This window comes from Phoca vitulina, unplaced genomic scaffold (assembly GCF_004348235.1).
Source record: "Phoca vitulina isolate PV1807 unplaced genomic scaffold, GSC_HSeal_1.0 scaffold52, whole genome shotgun sequence".
Classification (NCBI taxonomy): Eukaryota; Metazoa; Chordata; class Mammalia; order Carnivora; family Phocidae; genus Phoca; species Phoca vitulina.
In genome coordinates this window covers 9,145,082-9,164,886 of record NW_022589755.1, presented here as the reverse complement: position 1 = coordinate 9,164,886, position 19,805 = coordinate 9,145,082, and the positions used below count along the sequence as shown (strand labels likewise).

The 19,805-nt window shown below is 61.4% G+C and overlaps 2 protein-coding genes across 2 annotated transcripts; one reads left to right on the top strand and one right to left on the bottom strand.

The window, feature by feature from the left end:
• On the top strand, positions 1–14,053 carry BHMG1 (basic helix-loop-helix and HMG-box containing 1). Its single transcript, XM_032388952.1, has 13 exons — positions 1–5; positions 654–786; positions 5,294–5,405; positions 6,704–6,838; positions 7,679–7,943; positions 8,911–9,000; positions 9,827–9,927; positions 10,372–10,527; positions 10,886–10,959; positions 11,918–12,112; positions 12,188–12,432; positions 13,234–13,323; positions 13,885–14,053. Exons 1-13 carry the CDS (start codon positions 1–3, stop codon positions 14,051–14,053), a joined length of 1,770 nt encoding a protein of 589 aa, XP_032244843.1.
• A 725-nt stretch (positions 14,054–14,778) lies between these two features.
• Positions 14,779–18,978, bottom strand: SIX5 (SIX homeobox 5). Its single transcript, XM_032388403.1, has 3 exons — positions 18,176–18,978; positions 16,373–17,172; positions 14,779–16,111 (listed from the first exon to the last, which is right to left on the bottom strand). The coding sequence occupies exons 1-3, from the start codon at positions 18,976–18,978 to the stop codon at positions 15,492–15,494; spliced, it is 2,223 nt and encodes a 740-aa protein (XP_032244294.1). The 3' UTR covers positions 14,779–15,491.
• Positions 18,979–19,805: the final 827 nt, after the last annotated feature.

The following is a 19,805-nucleotide window of genomic DNA, read 5'->3' as shown; positions in this document are numbered from 1 at the left end:
ATGCAGTGAGTTCCCACGGTGTGCCAGACCCTCTTCTGGATGCTAGAGATACAGTGCCCCCCCCCCCCCCCAGCTCTCAGCTCAGAGCAGGGCTCAGAGAAATGCATGAGCATGGGGTTGAGGGCCCTTAGCAGAGGTACCTCACCTGTCCTATAAGAGATGAGACCAGAATGGTCAGCCGGGCCAGGTCTTGAGGGCCATTATAAGCCAGATTAAGGGTTTCAACTTGGTCCTTACTAATGGATGGCGTCGAGAGTTTTGAAGCACTTACTAGACAACTAGAGTATCAGGCTCCGTTCTGGACGATTTCACACACACAGGTGTATTTGGTCCTACTGATAATCCTCTGAGCCTCAGTGAATATCCTCATTCCCATTGCCCAGATAAGAAAACCATGGCCAGATCTGTGTTGCAGAAAGCTCACCCTGATGCTAGTAGACAGGATGAATTGGAGGAGGCGGGGGAGGCTGGGAGGGCTAGGGGGACGGCCACACGTGGACTAGGGCAGGGCCTGGGGCTGGAGAGAGAGGATTGGAAGGGGAATGGGCGAGATTTGATGAGACCTACGATGCCTAGGATTCTGTCTGGGGGTCCTGGGGTGGACAGCCTCTCTGAGATGGGGAGCACGGAGACAGGTGGTTTGGGGGGGTCAGGTGCCAATGTCCTAACCAATACCAGCTCTCGGCCCCAAACAGGAGGCAGAGGAAGAACCACACCAGCAAACTTCATGAGTTGGCACTGCTGTTGCCTGTGGCCCTGAAGACAGGCACCAAGAAGCTCACCAAGGTATGGGGGTGGAGGGAGAGGAGGCGGATGTGGGGGGCAGGTCTGAAAATCTCAGTAACCGGGTTACCATCCCTCGTCCTGGGGCCCCAACACAGACCCTCTCGGCGACAGCACCGAGATGGGCATGGTCCTGCCCTGAGTGGGCCTTTCTGTGATCCCATCACTAGAAGCCTGGGGGATCCTTTCTTGCAAAGGGGCAGGGGCAGCTGGGAGGGAAAGATCGGCAAGGAGCCAGGTAAAAGTCATCACTTTGGGGAGTCAAACAGCCATGGGTTCGAGCCTGTCAGCCCTGAAGTGGCAGGACTCTGGGCAGGGTCCTCAGCTTCTCAGCCTCTCAAGCATCCTGTTTCCCAGCCATAAAACGAGGGAACATAATGCCTACTACCCAGAGATATTGTGAGGCACACTAGCCGTGACAGTCCTTGAAGAAATGTCACTTCCCTCTCTGAGTCCCTTGTCCTGGGTCCTGGGGGCGGCATCTCCATCTCCTGAGGTAGCAGGAATTAAAGCTGCTCTGCGCGTCCCCCAAGTGGCTACTCGATAAATACCTACGGTGCTGAGCTGCCTCCTCGCTCCGCCAGTGGTGACGACTTACTAAGGGTCTCAGAGATCTGGAAGGCGTGGTGTGATGTTTTCTTGCTATAGTTCCTCTCATTCCATCACATATCCACTTATTCATCAGCCAGTTATGGAAAGACTGTTGGATGGCAGAAGCTGTTCTGGTCGCAACGAGGGGAGGCAAAGGAACTTGAGACCCGCTCCTCATCTGCTGGGAACTCAGAATGTGGTCAAGACAATAAAGATTCCAACCCAGGAGTCCCCAATCCCCAGCTAGAACGTGCCTCTTGCCTTCTGAGAGGCTCAGAAGAGTGGGCGTTTGGGGCAAGATCCAGATCTTTGGGCGCCAGATCGTAACCCTCACCTCCTGGGTGCCTACCACCTTCCACCGATCCCCGGTTCATGTGGACTCTCCCTCCTAAGCCTCTCGCAGCCGTCGGCACTGTGTCCTAGCTTCCTGTGGCCTCACAACTCTGTGTCTGCAAACAATGCGGATTTATTCTCGAACAGTGTAGAGGGCTGAGGTCCAAAATCGGCCTCGCGGGTCTAAGAGTCGGTTCTTCTCCAAGGCTCCCGGGGAGAATCCGTTTCCTTTCCCTTTGCCAACTTCTAGAAGCCGCCTGTGTTCTTTGGCTCATGGCCCCTTCAAAGCCAGCAGCGTAGCATCTCCCAGTGTCTCTCTTTCTCTTCCTCTGCTCCCATCCTCACCTTGCCTTCTCTGCCTTCGACCCTCCTGCCTCCCTCCCACTTGTAAGGACCCCTGGGACCACAGTGGGCCCACTCAGTTAATCCAGAACAATCTCTGCATCTCAGGATCCTCCACTCAGTCACATCTGCTGAGTCCCTTTTGTCATATTAGGCAACATATTCACAGGCTCCGGGGACTAGGACATGGACGTCCTTAGGGAGAGGCATTAAGCAGACCACCACGGTGCTCAGAAATACCTGAGGAATTTTGCCCTCTGTCCTCAAGCATCTGTGTATGCAATGTGCACAGGTATTGCAATCAACTCTTGGGAGGTGGGGGGGGGGCAGAGACGACTGGGGGACAGTCCTGGCCCCGAAGGAATGACAGTCGAGTCAGGTGACAGGCAACATTTCATCACTGACCGCATGACCACATCTCGTGGAATTCTCCCCAGGCCTCAGCCTGCTTTCGTGACCATTGATCCTCTGATGTCTTAAGGATCCCTCTTCCTCCCCACCTTCATCCTTCCTTAGGTTCAGTCCTGGGTCTCCTGCTCCGCAGACAACCTGTATCCCTGCCAGTCCCCAGCCTCCCCCTCGACCTGTGTGCCTGGAGGGTGTCACCACGACTTGTGACAGGGCTGTGCTGTGACAGACGCGCTCAGTCTGACGCTCAATGAATGAACTGAGCTGTTATGTGTTGCCTTTCCTGTGTTTGAGATTTGGGGTGTGGCTTAGGTTCGCGGCATCCTTCCTCACCATCCTGACTCATGATGTGCCCCCAGCCCTGTATGGTCCTGTGGCTTCTCTCTCTGACCATCAAAGCCCTGGGTATATTCCTGGGACATATGGGGACTGTTTCTTTATCTCTGACCCCTTTAGATGAGGGGTTTTGTGAGGGTTAAGGACCATAATGGAAACATCTCTATCCCCAGCACCCGCAGGGCCAGCAGACAACAACCACAGCTACTCCCAATTTACTGAGGGTTCTAGGTATCAGACCCCGAGTGACAAGCATTTTGGATACGTTTTCTCATTTAATCCTCCCCCAAGGCTTGAGAGGTGCATCTGGTATGCTCATTCTCCACTGTGAGGAGAGGGGTCATGTTGCCCAGAAGGACACGGCTAGTTGATGGCAGAGAGAAAGAGTCAGATGTGTCTCATTCCAAAGGCCCACATCCTCAACCGCTTGGTCACTCAGTGCTCAATAGGTGTTTGTTGAATGAATGGGTGAATGAGTGAGTGAATGAATGAATCCCCTCAGCTAAGACAGTTATAGGACCTGTCGATCTTGTCTTCAGAAGGTCTCTGGGATCGGAACCTCTGGCGTAGCCCCCAAGCTAACCTTCCTGAACCGTCAATTCCCGAACCTTCGGTCTTGGAATCTGAAATGATGCCCAATGGCCTTCTGCATAAAACCTTTATACTGCTACTAATCACATTTCATATAACTTGACGGTTTACAGACACAGCGTAGTGAGTGCCAATCATGTGCCAAGCCAGGGGTTGGAGATAAAATATCTGCTCTCGGGAACCCCATGGTCCGGTTCTCAAAGTTAGAAAAGGTCCTCATTTAATCCTTTGAGAACCTGATGAAAGCGTTCTCATTCAATCATCGATGAAGTATTTATTAGGCAACTGGTATATCAGGCTCTGTGTTGGGTGATTTCACACACACTAATTTATTCAGTCCTAATGATAATCCTCTGAGCTTCACTGAATATCCTCATTCCCATTGCACAGATGAGAAAACTGAGCTCAGAAAGGTAAAACGGTCTGTTCCCGATACACAGCCAGGAAGTGGCAGATTGGATCCGGGTCCTTCCAAAGTAACAGTCTCCTGCCTGTGTTATATGTATTCCTTAGTTAGATTATAGCTTCCTTCCGTGGATCAGGTCATATCATTTCAGTGACCGTCACTTTCTAGCTTATGGAACGGTTTCACACAAGTCCCTTTGTGGGACCGTGTTTCCTGATCTAGGGTTTGGAAGATTACTGCTAATGGTTTTATTGGTATCCTAGGGACCCAGTTCAATCCAAGAAATACTTACTGGTGCTCTTCCCTCACCTCTTCACCAGGCTAACTCTTGTCATTCTTCAGGTCTCCACTTAAATGCTGGAGGCCTGGGGCACCTGGGTGGCATAGTCGGTTAAGCGTCCAACTCTTGGTCTTGGCTCAAGTTGTGATCTCAGGATCCTGGGATCGAGCCAAACGTTGGGCTCCATGCTCAGGGGAGGGTCTGCTTGGATTCTCTCTCTGTCTCCTTCTGCCCCTTCTCCATCTCTAAAATAAATAAATAAATCTTTAAAAATAATAAATGCTGGAGGTCTTTCCAGACACTCAAGTCCAATTTCAGAATCTCTTGTTACACTCTTATTCATAATGCTTATCACACCGTTGATAATTCTGTATGACTTACGAGTTTATTGAGGGCTGCTGTCCTCACTAGATTATAAATTCCATGAAGGTAAACAAAAGGATGTCTGCTTCACCCCTATGTACCTGGCCCGCAGTGGGTAGTAGTCTTTTTTAGCTTTGTGTCTTTGACACTGACTTAGTACGTGGTGGCTGGCTGGGTGATGCCTGCTGGGCAGAAGGCATCATGCTCTGTGCTACGGAGATCATCCTTCAGCGATCAGTGGCTAAGCTACCTCTCGATTCTGTGAGCAAAGGTTACAGAAATCACTTAGCTACAGCCTCTACCCTCAACTAGTTCAAGGTCAATGAGAGAGAATAACGCATGAACAGGTAATTAGGCCAGGGCATTGCGAGAGTGCTGAGGAGGGACATCCGACCCAGCCTAAGCGAGAAGGTTCAGGGAGGTGGGAAAGCTTCTGGAAGGGGAGACCACTGTGCTAAGGCTCAGAGGAGGAGAAGCCAATGCGGGAGCCTGTGGGGAGAAGAGGAGGGCTTTGCAGATAGAGAATACAGCATGTGCAAGGGGCCATGGGTGAGAAGCCAAACAGCGTGCATTGAAAAACTGGGCCAGGAGGCAGGCAGACCTGAGTTCAGATCTCAGCTCTGCCCCTTCCTCTCTAACCTTAGCAAGTCATGCTAGCACTCCGAGCCTCGGTTTCCTTAGCTGCAACAGACCTCTCCCTGAGCTGCAGCAAGGTCTAAACAGAATAGGAATATCTCCGCCACCAGAGGAATTGTCGGGCTGGGGAACGGGCTCCTGCAGCCTGTCTCTGGTCCCCTGCAGCCTCACATTGTCTTGGGCCCCCATTCCTGTGCTCAACCCTGTCTTTCTTTTGGGGGCAGAAGGAGATTCTGCTGCATGTCCTGCATTACATTCAGTACCTCCAGAAAAGCATCGATGTGGCCAAGGCCTTGCTCAAATTCCACACCACCAATGGGGAAGGCGGACTCAGGGGTAAGTAAGTTCAGTCACCATTTCCCAGGGCCTGCTCTCCATCAAGTCCGGTCCTGGCTGTCAGGGATACCAAGTGACTTCGATGAGCCCCAGTCCCCGGGGATCTCAGAGCCTGGCAGAGCTGACAGAGTCAGAGAGATGGGCCCGATGCTGTGAACTCAGAGCAGGGTGTCTGGGGCCTCGCGACCGGGCCTGCACGGACGGTAGCCTGGGGGAGACCCGGCAGGCAGGAGAAGCCGTGAGCAGGAGCACGCAACGACAGGAAGACGTGTGTGGAATGTCTGGGACAGGCCAGCAGCTGGTGTGCTTGGAGGGACCGTGCCGCATCAGGACGACGTGCGCAGGCTCGCGAACCAGACCCTGACGCAGACACGTGTCTTATGACCTTAACCTCCCTGTGCCTCAGTTTGCTCATCTGCAAAATGAAACCGATGCTAGTACACTTGACCCTTGAAGAACACGGGTTTGAGCTGCATGGGCCCAGTTATACGCAGATTTTCTTAGATATATCCTGTGCAGTCCTGTAAATGTCTTTTCTCTTCCTTATGCTTTTAACACTTTTCTCTAGCTTTCTTTACTGTAAGAATACAGTATACAACACAGGATATACAAAATATAGACTAATCACCCATTTGTGTTATTGGTAAGGACTCTGGTCAATAGTAGCCTAGTAGTAGTTACATTTTTGGAGGGCCAGAATTAGACATGGATTTTCCACAGCGCGGGGCTCGGGCTAAGGAGAGAGACGAAGATGAGAATTATGGCAGAGGACTTTAAAAAGCCAGGGAACGCCATGATCAGATTTTTTTTTTAAGCAAGAGGTGTCTGACATCTAGTGAGCAGGATTGGTTGGTTATTAAGGGAGAAACTCGAGTCAGGGAGGTCAGCGAAGAGGCCTTTAGGAGGGATCTGGACCGGAGACAGGCCGATCTCGCACTGAGGGTGAGGCTGGGGACAGAAGTCGTACCTTTGGGCGATGTTGAGGAGGAAGAATTGAGAGGCCTGACAGAGAGGCAGGGAAGCCTTTGGGAAGCGTTGAGTCTGTCTTCCTTCTTGGAGGACCCTGAGTGGCTTTGGGGGGATCTGAGTTTATGCCCTGGAACCTCTGTCGCCTGGCCGTGCAACCTCAGACCAGTCCAGGCTCCTCCTGGGAGCTCAGTTTCCACATCTATAAAGTCAGCTTGGGGACTGTGGCCGCCCCCCAGCCCTCTGCCCAGGATTGGGAAGCACGTCTGGAAGGAGGAGGCAGGACGGCATGAGGTCGGGGGGCATCTGACCTCTTTCTCCACCCTGTGCAGGGCTGGGTTGGAACTGGGCCTCGGGCCCTGCCCGTCGGAGACACTCCACCCCTTCGAGCTCCCCGCACTCTCTTAAGTCCCGTCTTCAGGGAGCCTGCCGGAAACCCCGGAAGAAGAAACCCGCTGGATTGTCAGGTACAAGGGAGACCAGATAGGAAGCCAGGTCACATGGGAGCAAAGCTCCTTCTCCAGAGCCTTTCTCATTCCAGGGAGGCCCGATCAGCTACCCAGAGCCCCTGACACCGCTTTACAGCGAGATCTATCTGGTTCAATGCCCTGGCCCCTGGGCTCACTACCTCCGAGGCCTGGCATGGTTGCTTTCCTTCTCTGAGCCTCAGCATCCTGGGGGTGGACCACAGGGTGGTCTTAAGGACCAGGAGCCTGGGTACATACCCTTGGAGCAATGCTGAGTGGAGAGGCTCATGGTCAGCACTCGGTGAAGGGAAGCTGCTATTACCATTTATTGTCCTTACAGCCCGTCCCGGGCCAGGGCATCAGGGAGCACAGGCTGATGGAAAGCCCCAAGTGTGGAAAGCAAGCATCCCCGGGCCAGCCTCAGCCTTGCTGCTGACTCTCCACGTGTCCCTTGGCCTCTTGAAGGCCTCAGTTGGCCTGTCTTTAAAATGGGAGTTGCACCTAACCAATGATTTCTAGTCTTGGCTGCATATCTACTGAATCATCCAGGGAACTGTAAAAAATGCCTGTGCCTGAGCCTCACACCCAGAAAGTCAGTTTCCAGTGGCCTGGGGTGGAACCTGGGCATCAGTATTTTTTCCAGAGCTCGCAAGGTGATTCGAATGTGTGGGTAGGGGCAGGGAGCCTCGGCTGAGGTGACTGCTCGTTGAGGATCCAGGCTGACCTGGGAAGGGCTGGTGAGCGACCAGGCCCGGCAAAGCTTGGAATAGGCTGGGGGGCCCAGGGCAGGGACACCCTCCACTGGAGCCCCCTCTGATGCTCGTCTCTCTGCTCCCCCAGAACGCCAGACCCGGGCCCAGAACCCTCGCCGCTGTCTGGCCCTGGAGAAGCCCGGGAAGTGGGCGACCCCATCCCCAGAACAGCAAGGAAGACACATGGGGGGGACCACCACCCCTTCAAGATGTGCCAGCCCCGGCTGTCACCCCAAAGTTACGTCATCCCTGCCTCAAGGTGACAGGAAGGGAGGCAGGTCCCGGCTGACGTTGCTGGACATGGCCGAGAACAGCATCCACTGTGACTTCTCAGGTTGCTGTCTGCCCTCACCGTTAACTTAGTCCCTTCCACACTCCTGGGCAGGCGCCCGCAGCATCCCGAGCCGGGGCCCAGTAGTGGGGCCTCCGCGGTGGACAAGAGGGACTCTGTCTTGGGCCTCCTTCCCCACGTCTCCTTCCCTTTAGGCCCCGTTGTGGATGGAAGGGCGGGGCAGCATCAGTGAGCCTCTCGCGTGGGGCTGTGGGTCACAGAGCCGGGGGAAGACGGGCAATGGCTTCCGTGGCTCCCATCCCTGGGCCACCTGGAAAAGGTGTAGTGACGCGCCCAGCAGGGCGCCGGACGAGACGGGGGCGCCTGGCGGGCTGGGGAGGTCCTGAGCCGTCCTGCCCCCTCATCCATTCATCCGGCCCCTGCTCCCCCGAGCATCTCGGGGCCAGGCCGTGTGCGAGTGCTGGTGCACAGCCCAGTGAAGGAGCACAGAGTGACCCCGACTTCCCGCGGTCGCCCAGGAGGCCATGGGGGCCCAGAGGAGGCACCCCACCCACCTGGGGAGGGAGGGCTTTTCGGCTCTTCCGCTAGTTGTGTGACCTCGGGCAAGTTACCTGGTATCTCAGGGTCTCAGTTTGCTTAACTGTAAAACGGGCATATTCATGGTACCCTCCGGCAAAGGGCCACTGACTCGTATTAAAATGCCCCAAACCGTGCCGGCAGGGCGAGCGCCTCGTATGTGTTGGCTCTCATCGTCTTCCTCGACAGTATTCCACTTCAGGATTTTAGTTCTCTTACACCTCTGAGAGGGATGTGGGTTTCCAGAAACCGAGGGGTCATTCGGGGCATCCCGTAGGCTCACGCAGAGGCCCCGCAGCCCGAGGTCTTATGAGGATGTGGGAGGGAGAGGCCGTGGCAGACCGTGGCACCTCTCCATCCAGGTATCTGTGACTCCTGGGATTTGTTCCAGTCGCAGCAGTAAGCATTCCCGCTTGCCTCCCATTCCCCCCAGGCGGCTATGGCCGAGTCAGCGGCCAGGGTGATGGGCTCTACCGTGCCTTCAAGGCCCAGCAAGGGGCTGAGCAGATCCACTTTCTCAACAGGACCCAGCCCTGTCCCAGGTAAGGGAACCCCAAGGGCTCCGAGTGGGGGAGGCTGAGGTGTCTGGTCCGGCACGGCTGAGGGGTGGTGAGAAATGAGGTCGCTTGCCATCCTCACTGGTGTCTGTGGAGAGAACACCGCGGGCCCAGCTTCGTGCGGGCGGCGGACGCTCAAAGCAGAGCCTGGCTTTGGGGCTGCCGGACCAGGGCTGCGGCCTCTCGCCAGCCTCCCTGCCTCGTGCCTCACCCCTCCAGCCCGTCCTCCGCAGGGGCCGCAGGGGCTTTTCTAACCCCGGACCTCGGTCACGTCAGCTCATGGCTTTCAGGCCTCCCTCAGTGCCCGTGGGGCAGAGCCCCGGTATCTTGGTCAGCATCTGAGAGCTTCCCTGGCCCCAGCTCATCTTGCTAGCCCCCTCCCCTGCCCCAACCCCATGACCCTGACCCGAAACACATATTTGCCACTCCACGGGAGCCGTGGCCTTGGCCTGCTCTGGACTTTTCACCCTCCTGATCCCTCTTCCTGACAAGCCTGTCGCCCTCGTCCACCGAGAAGACCACCACCCTTCAGGCCGAGCTCAGTGTGGTCCTCTCTCTGAGTCCTGCTGGAACACGGCCCATCACAGCCCTGCGCCCTGCGCATCAGCACGCGGGGACGGCCGCCTCTCCTCACCAGCCTGAAGTCCCTTGAGGGCCGGCGCCTCAGCTGACTAGGCTTCCCGCCCCCCCCCAGCAGCCAGCACAGAGTGACCCCTGTCTTTCGTCACAGCAGGCGACACCAAGACACCCCAGGGGGAAACAGCTGGGCCCAGGGCTCTGGGTCTGCCTCTCGAATTCCCACCTCTTGCAGGCAGAAGCTGGTGTTCTACGATTCCAGCGAGGAGCTGGACAAGGAGTCCCCAGATGCTGACCCTTGGCTTCCTGCCTGGACCCCGGAGGGCAGCCCCCCTGGTGACTGAAACTCCATCTCTCCTCCTTGTAGGCTTGTGTGGGGCCTTTCCCGCTCACATCCTTCTGAGCAGCACTGAGGTGGGAGGAAAGAGGACAGGGACCCGGTGTCTGCCCAGCACAGGGCTGTGTGCGGCCACTGTGGCAGACGGTGCTAGCCAATCATCCCTCTTTCTGTGAAGCCCACACGTTGCCTCAGAATCTTTCTTAACCCAGAGCCCCAGGCGGCTACAGTCAGTCTCTCAGAAGCGGCACATCAGACACTGATTCTGTTTCTGGTCATCCATGACCTGATGCCAGGCATGGCGTCTTCTAATTTCCTCTACAAAGCACTCAAAATGAGCACTTGACCGAGTCACCCTTCCCCTGTGTCTCACACCATCTCCTCAGCTCCAGCCACCGCACTGGGGGAGAAGGTCATCCTCAAGCCCGATGCTTCCTTTTCAGGGAGCCCGCTGGCCTTGGGGCCTCCCCAGATTAACAACTGGAGTGTGACAGGCCACCCGAGCGAGATCCTAGGGCTCAGCCCCTCCCTCTTCAGCTCCCCAGGAAGGCTGCCACCAGATCAGATCCGGGGGGATGGCACTGAGTTCCTGACCCAAGGTGAGCTCCCGGGCCCAGACCCAACGCTTGGTCCATTCAGAAAACATACGGCGATAACCTACCAAGTGCGCTGCCCTGGGCTCGGCCGTGCTGGGTGCCCCGGGGTGGATCCCACCCGGGCTCTGGCTCAAGAAGCCCGCGGCTTCATGGGGAAGCGGCCCCGGACCGGCCCAGTGAGGGGAAGGCTCCAGGAGCCAGCGTCAGGGACCCACACCCTCTGCTCAGCTTGGAGCTGCCCCAGGGGAGCTGGCCTGTGAGCCGGATTTGGTCCTGGGACAGGAGATTCCTGAAGCAGAGACCCGGAGAAGGGCACCGGGGCGATCTGCTCCAGCCACCGCCCGCTCTCCCTCCCCGACAGCTCTCTTCCAAGAAGTGTTCCTAGATCCCGAGTCTTCACCTTCTGACGACATGCTTGAGGCGCTCCAGGACAAGGTAGGCAGCCGTCCACAGACACGGCTGACTGTCCGTCCTTCCCACATGCATCGCTCTCCTGCTTCACGGACTCACCCGTGCCCGCGACCAGGCGGCCGCCTCCCCCCACCTGCTCACTGTCCATCTGCTCGAGCTTCTCCCTGTCCTTCCAAAGACTCGTCTACCGTCTGTGTCCTCATCTGGCCACCGGGCGCCCCACTCATTGCTGGCCACCGGGCGCCCCACTCTGTGCTGGGCATTTGGAATGAACTAGACCCCAAGGACAAGAGCTAAAAGCTGCCGGGTGCCCAGAAAAGACCCCACGTAATTTTAACAGCTGCGGGGTCTCTGGTGACCCCAGTTGACAGACGAGGAAACTGAAACCAGCAGGATGAGCTCAGGAATCCTCAGTTGGAAAGAGCCTCCCTCCCGGGCCCCAGGGCTCACCTCTGGCCACAGTCCTCTCTGGGGTCTCACCGCCCAGCTGACGGAAGGGCAGCCCCAGCTCGGGTCCCCATATGAGTCTGCCTCCACCTCTACTCTTTCCTCCAACGAGGAGCTGAACCTGCAGCAGAAACAAAAATAGGCACTCCTAGCAGAGCTCTTAGGAAGCGCCAGGCACTGGGCGAGGTGCTTCTCAGCCCTGCAGGGCATGTGGCGTGACCTCCATTCTGTAGGTGAACTTGATGCTCAGAGAAGTTACCACTTGCCCAGGGCGTCACGGCTGCCGACCCGATGGCATTAAGAGCTACTGGCCCAGAACGGGGGGGGGCGAGCCCCTGAGCCCCAGCCAGTCCCCCCGACCTGCTGTGGGAACCTGGGAACACTTGCTTGGACGTCCAGGGGCTGTTTGGACGAGGTTGTCTTAAATTCGAGCTGGTTCTGATGCTCCCGTGACGTTAGGAAAGCCGTGAGTGGGGACATGAAGGGACACCGTGGTCTCCCCTCACGTCGCCTGTCTTTCTCCTTCACCCGCCAGGAGACGCCCTCGGAGGCTCCCGAAGACCCCCCTGACTCCCACAGCCTGTGCCAGTCGTCCGTCTCGCTGGACCACTGCTACCTGTCGCTGAGCGAGAACAGCAAGGCGCCGTCCAGCTCCAGCTCCAGCTCCAGCTCCAGCTCCAGCTCCAGCTCGGAGGACTCAGACACTGAGTCGGTGTGGAGGCGGCAGGAGGTGACGGGGGGACAGCCATCGGCGAGGTCGCTCCCCTGTCTCCTGCCGGCGCTCACCTCCCCGTCCCCCACCCAGGACGCTCAGGCCGACCCCGAGGGCCTGCTGTCCTCCAGCGACGAGGATGGGGACTACACGTGGACCCCCACCCGACGGGCCGCCACCCTGCCCGCGGCCGGGAGGAAGGCCAGGAAGGGCCGGGCGGGCCAGGGCCCGACGAAGCCCAATGAAAACAAGAAAGCCCCCTGCCCGACCCAGATGAAGAAGAAGTGCGTCAATGGCTTCATCATGTTCTGCAGGATGAACCGGAAGCAGTACATCCGGTGGGTGGGGGTCCTTCTGGGCCCTGGGTGGGGCCCGACCTGCACTGTCTCCCCCACCACCACCCAGAGCATGTTGCCCCTGCTGTCTGACACGTTTGCCCCTTCTGGCCATGACCCACTGACCCTTCCTCAGTCACCACCCCCGCCCAGCATCTAACCTGGTCCCCTCGCACTGGTCAAGGCCTGCAAACTGTACGTAGTGAGACCTAAGTCAGACTTAGAGGAACGGGGCTCACATAGCCTGAAGGAGGAGAGGAGGTAGATGGCCTTCAGGTGTGGCTGGGCCCAGGGCTCAGGCGGTGCCGTCTGGGCGTTTTGTCCCTCTCTCCGCTCTGCTCTTCTGGGTTGGCTTTGTTCTCAAGCACATGGGGTGCGGTTGGTAGAGGGTCCCCCCAAAGCTCAGGTCCAGCGACCCTGGGGGGAGGAGAGCTCCTTGTTTCTAATGTTTCCCGCAAAAGTTCTTGGGGCTGACTTGATAGGTCAGGCGCCCAGCCCTGAAGGTGGGGGTGGGGGTCGGTGGGGGGAGGCCCCCCAATCCACAGCGAAAAGCTGGTGCCCTGACAGGAAGATGCGGGTCCCCTCCAGGTCCCGAGACTCGGTGTCCCCTTCCCGACAACCCATCAGTCCCCCTCCCTTCTTTGACACCTGGGCTCCAGAGGGTGTGTCCTGAGGCCCTTCAGGCCAAAGTGGGTAGAAAAGATCCGAGTTCTAAGAGGGGAGCCTCCTGTGGTCAGGCCGTTGGCCTTCGCCCTGAACAGCCTGCCCTGTGGGCCTCTCCTCACCTCTTCCCTCCTGTCCCAGAGCCTGTCCTGGGACTGCGTCCACGGCTGCCACCAAGGAGCTGGCCCAACTCTGGCGGGTGATGACCCAGCAGGAGCGAAGACCATACTGGTGAGGAGCCCGGGCCCCGGGGGCGTGGGGGGGGGCGGAGCGGAGGGGCCTCCCGGGCCCCCGGACACCTGCTCTGATTTTTAGAGCCTTGGGCTTCATGATATTGGGAACAGGTTGGAGTTTATTACTGGGGCGGAAGATTTGGGTGTTGCCAACTCTTATGAGATCGTTGGGGGGTGACGGAGGTCGGGAGGTGCTCGACCTCGGAGCTTAGACGGGCAAATAGCCCAATTCGGGCTTTGGACCCCCTTTGCCCTTCCTGCCACAGGGAGTTTCTCAGAGCAGGAAGCTGGGTCCTTATTTCCCTGTCACGAGCCCCCCTTCCTCCCCCCCCTGCTGTCCACCTGGTCAGAGCGGCCGCCTGCCCCCCTCACCGGCCCCTGAACACACAGCCCGAGGTGCGCACTTCGTAACAGAGCTCACAGGAGTGGGGGGCTCCGGCGGCCCAGCCCCGTTGTGCAGACGGGGACCTGGAGGCCTGGGCCCTGGGGGGGGGCGGTGAGACAGACGCCCCCCAGGGCAGAGAAGGCGTGACCACCGATCGGCCCCCCTCTCCCCCAGCGTCAAAGCCCGTAGGTTCAGCCTCCAGCACAACCGGATCGTGAAGCAGGACGGCTCGGGCAGCGGGGACGAGGACTGGGGGGCCCCCAAGCCCTTCTACCAGCTGCTGGCCGAGAGGGCCCGCCGCTCCCCGGAGCTGGGCCCTCTGCTGCCCCCTCAGCATGCCTGAAAGGGTAACCTGCTGCGCCCCCTCCTCCTCCGCTTTGCAACCGGGAGCCGGTGAAGAGGTTGTCCCCTCCCGGGCCTCCCCCCTCCTGGAGCAGGCTGGGAGGGGGCGTACTTAGGGCTCCGATGCTGTGCGCGTTTGCCTGGTGCGGGGGCCGCCTGAACTCAGCCTGCCCGCTGTCCCCTGCCCTGCCCTGCCCGCCGTCCCCTGCCCTGCCCGCAGCCCCTCCCTCGCTCAGGTGCCTCCGGGGGCGCCGCCGGCCCAAGGAGGGGAGCCCTGAGTGAAAGGCAGTGAGGCGAAGTTGACGAGAAGGGGCCCGCTCTGCCCTTCCGCTGCCCACCCCAGGGTCCAGTGGTTTCAGCCCTGTTCATTCTTACCTCGCCCCACTCCTCCCTCCCCTGTTCTATTTATAGATTATTTATTGTTCGCAACAAAATAAAGTGGAACCCTTGTTACCAGCAAGGACAAGGCAGGCTCCTTTGGTCCCCTGCTTCCTCCGCCCTGGGTGGGGGCTCCTCCTGCAGGATGTGGAGGGCCCGGGGCCTGCAGTTGGAGAGAACCCACACCTTCCCAAGCGGCAGCACAGAGCTGCCCTCCAGCCCCCCGGCCCTGTCGGCAGCGGCGGCCAGAAAGCCAGAATCTCGGGTGGGGATTTTTTATGGTCCAGTGTTTCCTTTGGACAAGTAATTTAGAAGGTAGCCCACACCCCTGGAGGTTCTAGTTGTCTGTTAACTTTATTTTAATTGAAATGGAGGCATAACATGTCCTAGAAAAATAAAGATTTATGATACAAACTAGACACAGGGGTCAGGGTTGCCCCAGGGGTGAGGGGATCTTTGGTCTGGGGCCGGAGGTGAGAAAGAAGGCTCTAGTCCAGGGGAGCCTCACGCAGGCCTCCCCGCACCTGCCTCCCTTTTCAGCAGGGAGGGCCCAGCCGGGAGGGTCCCGGGGGTCTGGGGCACAGGACTGCCTGTCCCCCACCCTCCGACTCCAAGTGGTTCTGAGAACACTGGACGTCAGTGGACCTATTAGTGTTTTAGGGAGCAACGGGGGCGGGCCCAGGGGCTCGGAAATCCAGCCACGTGGCAGGGCTTGCAGCTCACAGCTAGTACCAGGTTGAGGGGGGCAGAGCCCCCGAGTCAGGACCCCCAAACCTCCCCGTATATTTGGGGCACAGAGCGAGGGCTGTAACAGAGGACGCCGCCGAGCCCGAGGACAGTGTCCCTGGGCGGGAGTGGACAGGGGCCAGCCCCCCCCACCCCGGCACCTCCAGGGCTTGGAGAGTTTCCACGGCCCGGCTGGGGGGCAGCGCCCGTAGTGTGTGGGATCTTCGGCTCAAAGCGACCGTGTCTGCGCAGCCCCCTCGTTCGGCCCCAAGCGATGTCTGCGCGGCCCCAGATCTTGAGCACCATTGGCAGCGGAGGCGCGGCGCGGGGGGCGGTCACAGTTCCAGGGGGTCTTCCACAGGCACCGACTGGAGCTGGGTCAGAACCTTGGGCTCGGCTTCCAGCCCCTCGTCAGCCTCGCCGCCGGCCGTGGACCCCAGCAGCAGCCCCTCGGGGTCGGGGTCCGGCAGCCTCAGCACGGCGTGGGGGGCCTGCGTCCCCAACCCCTTCTCTGCTTCCAGCAGCCCCTCCGGGCCCGCGCTCAGTTCCAGGCCCGCGGGCCAGACGGGCATGGCTGCGGGCGACAGCAGGAGCCCTTCGGGCGGGGGCGCCGGGAAGCTGGGTAGGAGACCCGAGGAATCCGGGGAGAAGGGCAGGCTGGCGGTGGCGGCGGTGGCGGCGGCGGGGACGGGGACGGGCGGCGGCGGCGCAGACAGTGGGCCCAGGGCGTGGACGTCCGGGAGAGCAGGGCTGGGGGCCACCGGGAGGGCTCCTTCGGGCACGGAGATGGCCGGGTCTGGCTTCAGGGGCAGGGCCAGGCCGGGGGCAGGCGGCAGGACCTGGGAGACCAGCATGCTGGTGGGGAAGGTGGCCGTGAGGATGATCTTGCCCTGCTGCACGGCCACGCCTGTCACGATGGGGCTGCCCGACACGGGGTTGGCCAGGAGAAAGTTTCCTGTGGGGACGAGACATGGGCCAGGCGCCGGGGTGAAGATGACGCTCAGCAGGGCAGGCAGGGAGATCAGCGGGAGGCAAAGCGAGCCTCTTCGAGCCCCTTCGAGGCCGGGGCTGCGTCGGTGGGGCTTGAGCATCAGGCCGCCGCCGGGTTCTGGAGGGTTCTGGGCCGCGCCAGGGACGGGCTGCCCAACCTCCCCAGGGCCCGCTGCCGGCGCCGCCCCCCACCCCCCACCTCAGGCCCCAGCAAGGCGGGAGGTACCTGGGGCGGTGGCCGAAGGCAGCTGCAGGGCAGTCACGCCCACCCCGGAGTTTATCAGGTGCACGTTGGCGGGGCCCGCGGCCGCCACCTTCACGGGGCTGCCCGGCCCGGCCGCCAACAGCTGCAGCGGCCCCACCGCCTGGGGCAGGGTCACCACCTGTGAGGTGGGCACCACCTGCGGCAGGTTCAACAGTGGGGACGCGGGGCCCAGGCCTGCGGGGTACCCCGGGGGCGGGGAAAGCGGCACCACCTGGGGAGCAGCCACGGACGGCACCGGCCCGGGGGGCAGAGGGAAGGGGGCAGCCGGTGGGGGGCCGGGCACCACCTGGGGCAGGGGCCCCACAGCCTCCTCTCCCGCCGGCCCCGAAGCAGCCACCTGGGCCTCCTTGGTCTCGGCGGCCTCGGGCTGAGCCTCTTCTAGCCGAACCTCCCCGGTCTGAGGGTCCAGGACCAGGGAGGCCTTGCCCTCGCTGGCCCCCTGGGGCCCGGGCTGCGGTGCAGGAGGGCCACTGCCACCCGTGAGCAGCAGGGGGCCCAGGCCGGAGGCCTCCCCGAGGGCCAGGCTGTTGATGATGACGGGGCTCCCGTTGAGGAGCACGGCGGGAGAGCTGCCCGCAGCCAGGAAGCTGCCGTTCACCAGGATGGAGGAGGAGGCGGCGCAGGGCGCGGGAGGGGCGGCCCCGGCCAGGAATATAGAGCCCTGGGCGGGGGCCTCGGCCGCCACTGGGGCCACCGCCCTGTCCAGGTCCTCGGGACTGCGGCTGCACTCGTCCTCGGTGGCGGGGTTCCCGTCAGACTCGCTGGCCAGAGAAAGGATTGTGAGTTGTGGTCCCGAACGCCCTGCGTCCCCACTGGCCGCCCTGCCGGAGCGCGGGGCTGACCGCTGCCTCCCCACCTTGCCGCGGCCCAAACTTCTGCAGCCGGAGGCCTGGACCGGGCGGGTTATAAAACCTCCTCCTGAGACCACCCAAGGACCCCCAAGACGAGCCTCTGCAAGTCCAGCATTGATAGCTCTCCATAAAAGCTAAAGCTGGCCCCCCCGGGGGGGAGGAGGCCCTCCTCTCCCAGTCCCTTGGCCTCCGGGCCCCAGGGGCTGAGCACTGGGCTGCCCTGGGGTCCCCCGGGTCGGGCCGCAAGCTGCCCGGCGTCTTCCCGGAGAGTGAGGAGGCAGCCGCCGCCGCCGCCCGCTCAGTTCCCGGTGCCTCCCCCCGCGCCCCCCCCCCCCCCCCGCGCCGGCGTCAGAAAAGGGAGTGAGAGGCCGGCGCGCAGGGTGGGAGGGGAAGGGCTTGGGTTACAGGGAAACCGGAGCTGGGGAAGGTTCACGTTTCACAACAAAGACAGACGACGGACCACGCTGTTTGGGCCCCGAGGGGGGGTGAGTGGGGGGGGTGAGGAAGAGCCACGGTCAGGGAAAGGCCCGGCAGCCCGGGGGCGTGAAAGATGCCCCCACGCGCGGTGGGTGGACAAGGCCCCGTCCCCCTTTCCGCAGCCCCCCATTTCCTCACTGCCTCCCCCCAGCCACGGACACGGATGGGATTTGGGACGGAGCTCTGAGCGCAGCAGAGGGGAAGAGGTCTCCCGGCCTCCGCGACAGGAGCTGCGGGGTCCGGGAGAGGGCCCGGGCCGTGTGCCTGTTCCGTCCACCGTATTCCCTGCGCCCTGGGGGGCGCCCGAAGGCGTGAGCAGGAGGTGTCCCCGGAGCTCGGCGCGCTGACCCCAGCCGTGGGCATGGGGGAGAGGGGGGTGGCTGGTGGGTGGCACGTCCCCGGGAAAGCGGGACTTGCGCCGCCCGGGTCCCCTCACCTCTTGCAAGGCGCGCCGCCGCCGCCCCCGGTCCGATCGCGCTGTCGCCGGTTCTTGAACCAGTTGCTGACCTGCGTGAGCGAGAGGCCGGTGAGCGTGGCCAGGCGGCGCTTCTCGTCCGGCGTTGGGTAGCGGTTGCCGCGATAGCAGGCCTTGAGCGCGGCGCGGGAGCGCTCCTTGAAGCAGTAGACGGTCTCCTCGCCGTCCCATATGGTCTTGGGCAGCGGGAACTTCTTGCGCAGACGGTACTTGTCCACTGCGCCCAGCGCGCGGCCGCGGGCCCGCTCGGCCTCGTGGTAGCGCGCGCGCAGGTAGAGGTCCTGCAGAAAGGCGTGGTGGGCGGCGGGGAAGGGGCGGCTCTCGAGCAGCCGGTAGAGCTCGGCGTACTCGCCCCGCTGGAAGGCCACCAGGGCCCGAGCGCGCAGCACCGGATCGCTGCCACGTAGGCGCTCGGCCGGGGGCAGTGCGCCCAGGAAGCGGCTCAAGCGGCCGGCGTGGCCGGCTTGTAGCAGCGCCTCGCAAACGCAGGCCACCTGCTCGGGCGAGAAGCGGAGGCCCGTGGGCGGCTCGGCAGCGGCCTCGGGGGGCGACCCGGGGACGCCCGGGGATCCCGGGCCCTCCGCTCCCGACGCCGCTTCGCCCGCCCCGGCCCCGGCCGCGGCCGCTGCCTCACCCTCGGCCGCCTGCAAAGTCTGCAGGAGCTGGCGCGCTTCCTCCTCCTCTTCTTCGGTCGCCGCCGCCGCCGCCACCGCCTCCCCCCCAGCCGCCGGCCCCGCGCTCGGCTCCGCAGGCAAGGTAGCCATGTTTTGCAACTTTGGGAAGTTCCTCCCTCCTTCTCCTCCTCCCTCGGGCTTTCCCCAGCCCCCTCCCCCGCCCGTCCCCCCTCTCCGCCCTCCTCTTCGCGCTTCCCGATCTTCTCCCCCCGCGCCGACCCCGCGTCTCCCCCAGCAATGCCAGGCCCGGCTCTCCACTTGGGTCTCGGTCCCAGTGTCTGTGTGAGTGCCCGCCCCCCTCCCCGTCTGTCCGTGATTCTCCTTTTGTTTTCCCTCCGCCTCAGGCCGCGCTTTTTTGCCTCCCCCCGCGTGTGCCTCAGGCTCAGGGCCTCAGTTCCCCCATCGGGACAACGGAGAAGGTAACGGGCCGTCCGGGAGCGCTAAGGGCGCGAAGCCACCTCCGCCCCGAGACTAAGCTTCTGCACGCCTCCGTCTCCAGAGTCCTCTGAAGCCCCCCCACTCCCCCATCTCCGCCTGCGCTCCGCCCCTCGGAATTCCCGGCGCCGCAGGGGGGCGGGTCTGGCAGGGAGAAGGGGCGGAGGAAACGGGTTAGAAAGTTTGCCCCAACTTTTCTTGAGCAAGTCTCTGGAACGGAGGCGCGTGGCCCGCGCAGGCGCAGTGGTAGGAGGATGGCCGCGCGCGCAGCCGGCCCAGCCCCCTTCTTCCCGGGGAGCGGGTGGCACAGCTGGGCCACAGCTGGACAGGGGGCGGTGCCTCCTGGTGGCTCGCTAGCCATCTCCTATTGGCCGGATGCCGAGGCCACGCCCCTCAGCGTCCCCATCCCCACCCCCGTCCCTGATTCGTCAGCTCTGCGGCCCGCTAGTCTCCCGCCAGGCCATTGGCTGCCTCCACTCGCC

Coding starts and splice junctions, on each gene's coding strand:
- BHMG1 (XM_032388952.1), top strand. Junction 787..5,293: donor GCACCAAGAAGCTCACCAAG/GTATGGGGGTGG, acceptor TTTTGGGGGCAG/AAGGAGATTCTGCTGCATGT. Junction 7,944..8,910: donor GGTTGCTGTCTGCCCTCACC/GTTAACTTAGTC, acceptor TGGCCGAGTCAG/CGGCCAGGGTGATGGGCTCT.
- SIX5 (XM_032388403.1), bottom strand. CDS start 18,978: ATGGCTACCTTGCCTGCGGAGCCGAGCGCGGGGCCGGCGGCTGGGGGG. Junction 17,173..18,175: donor GGCGGCGCGCCTTGCAAGAG/GTGAGGGGACCC, acceptor TTCTCTGGCCAG/CGAGTCTGACGGGAACCCCG. Junction 16,112..16,372: donor GCCTTCGGCCACCGCCCCAG/GTACCTCCCGCC, acceptor TCGTCCCCACAG/GAAACTTTCTCCTGGCCAAC.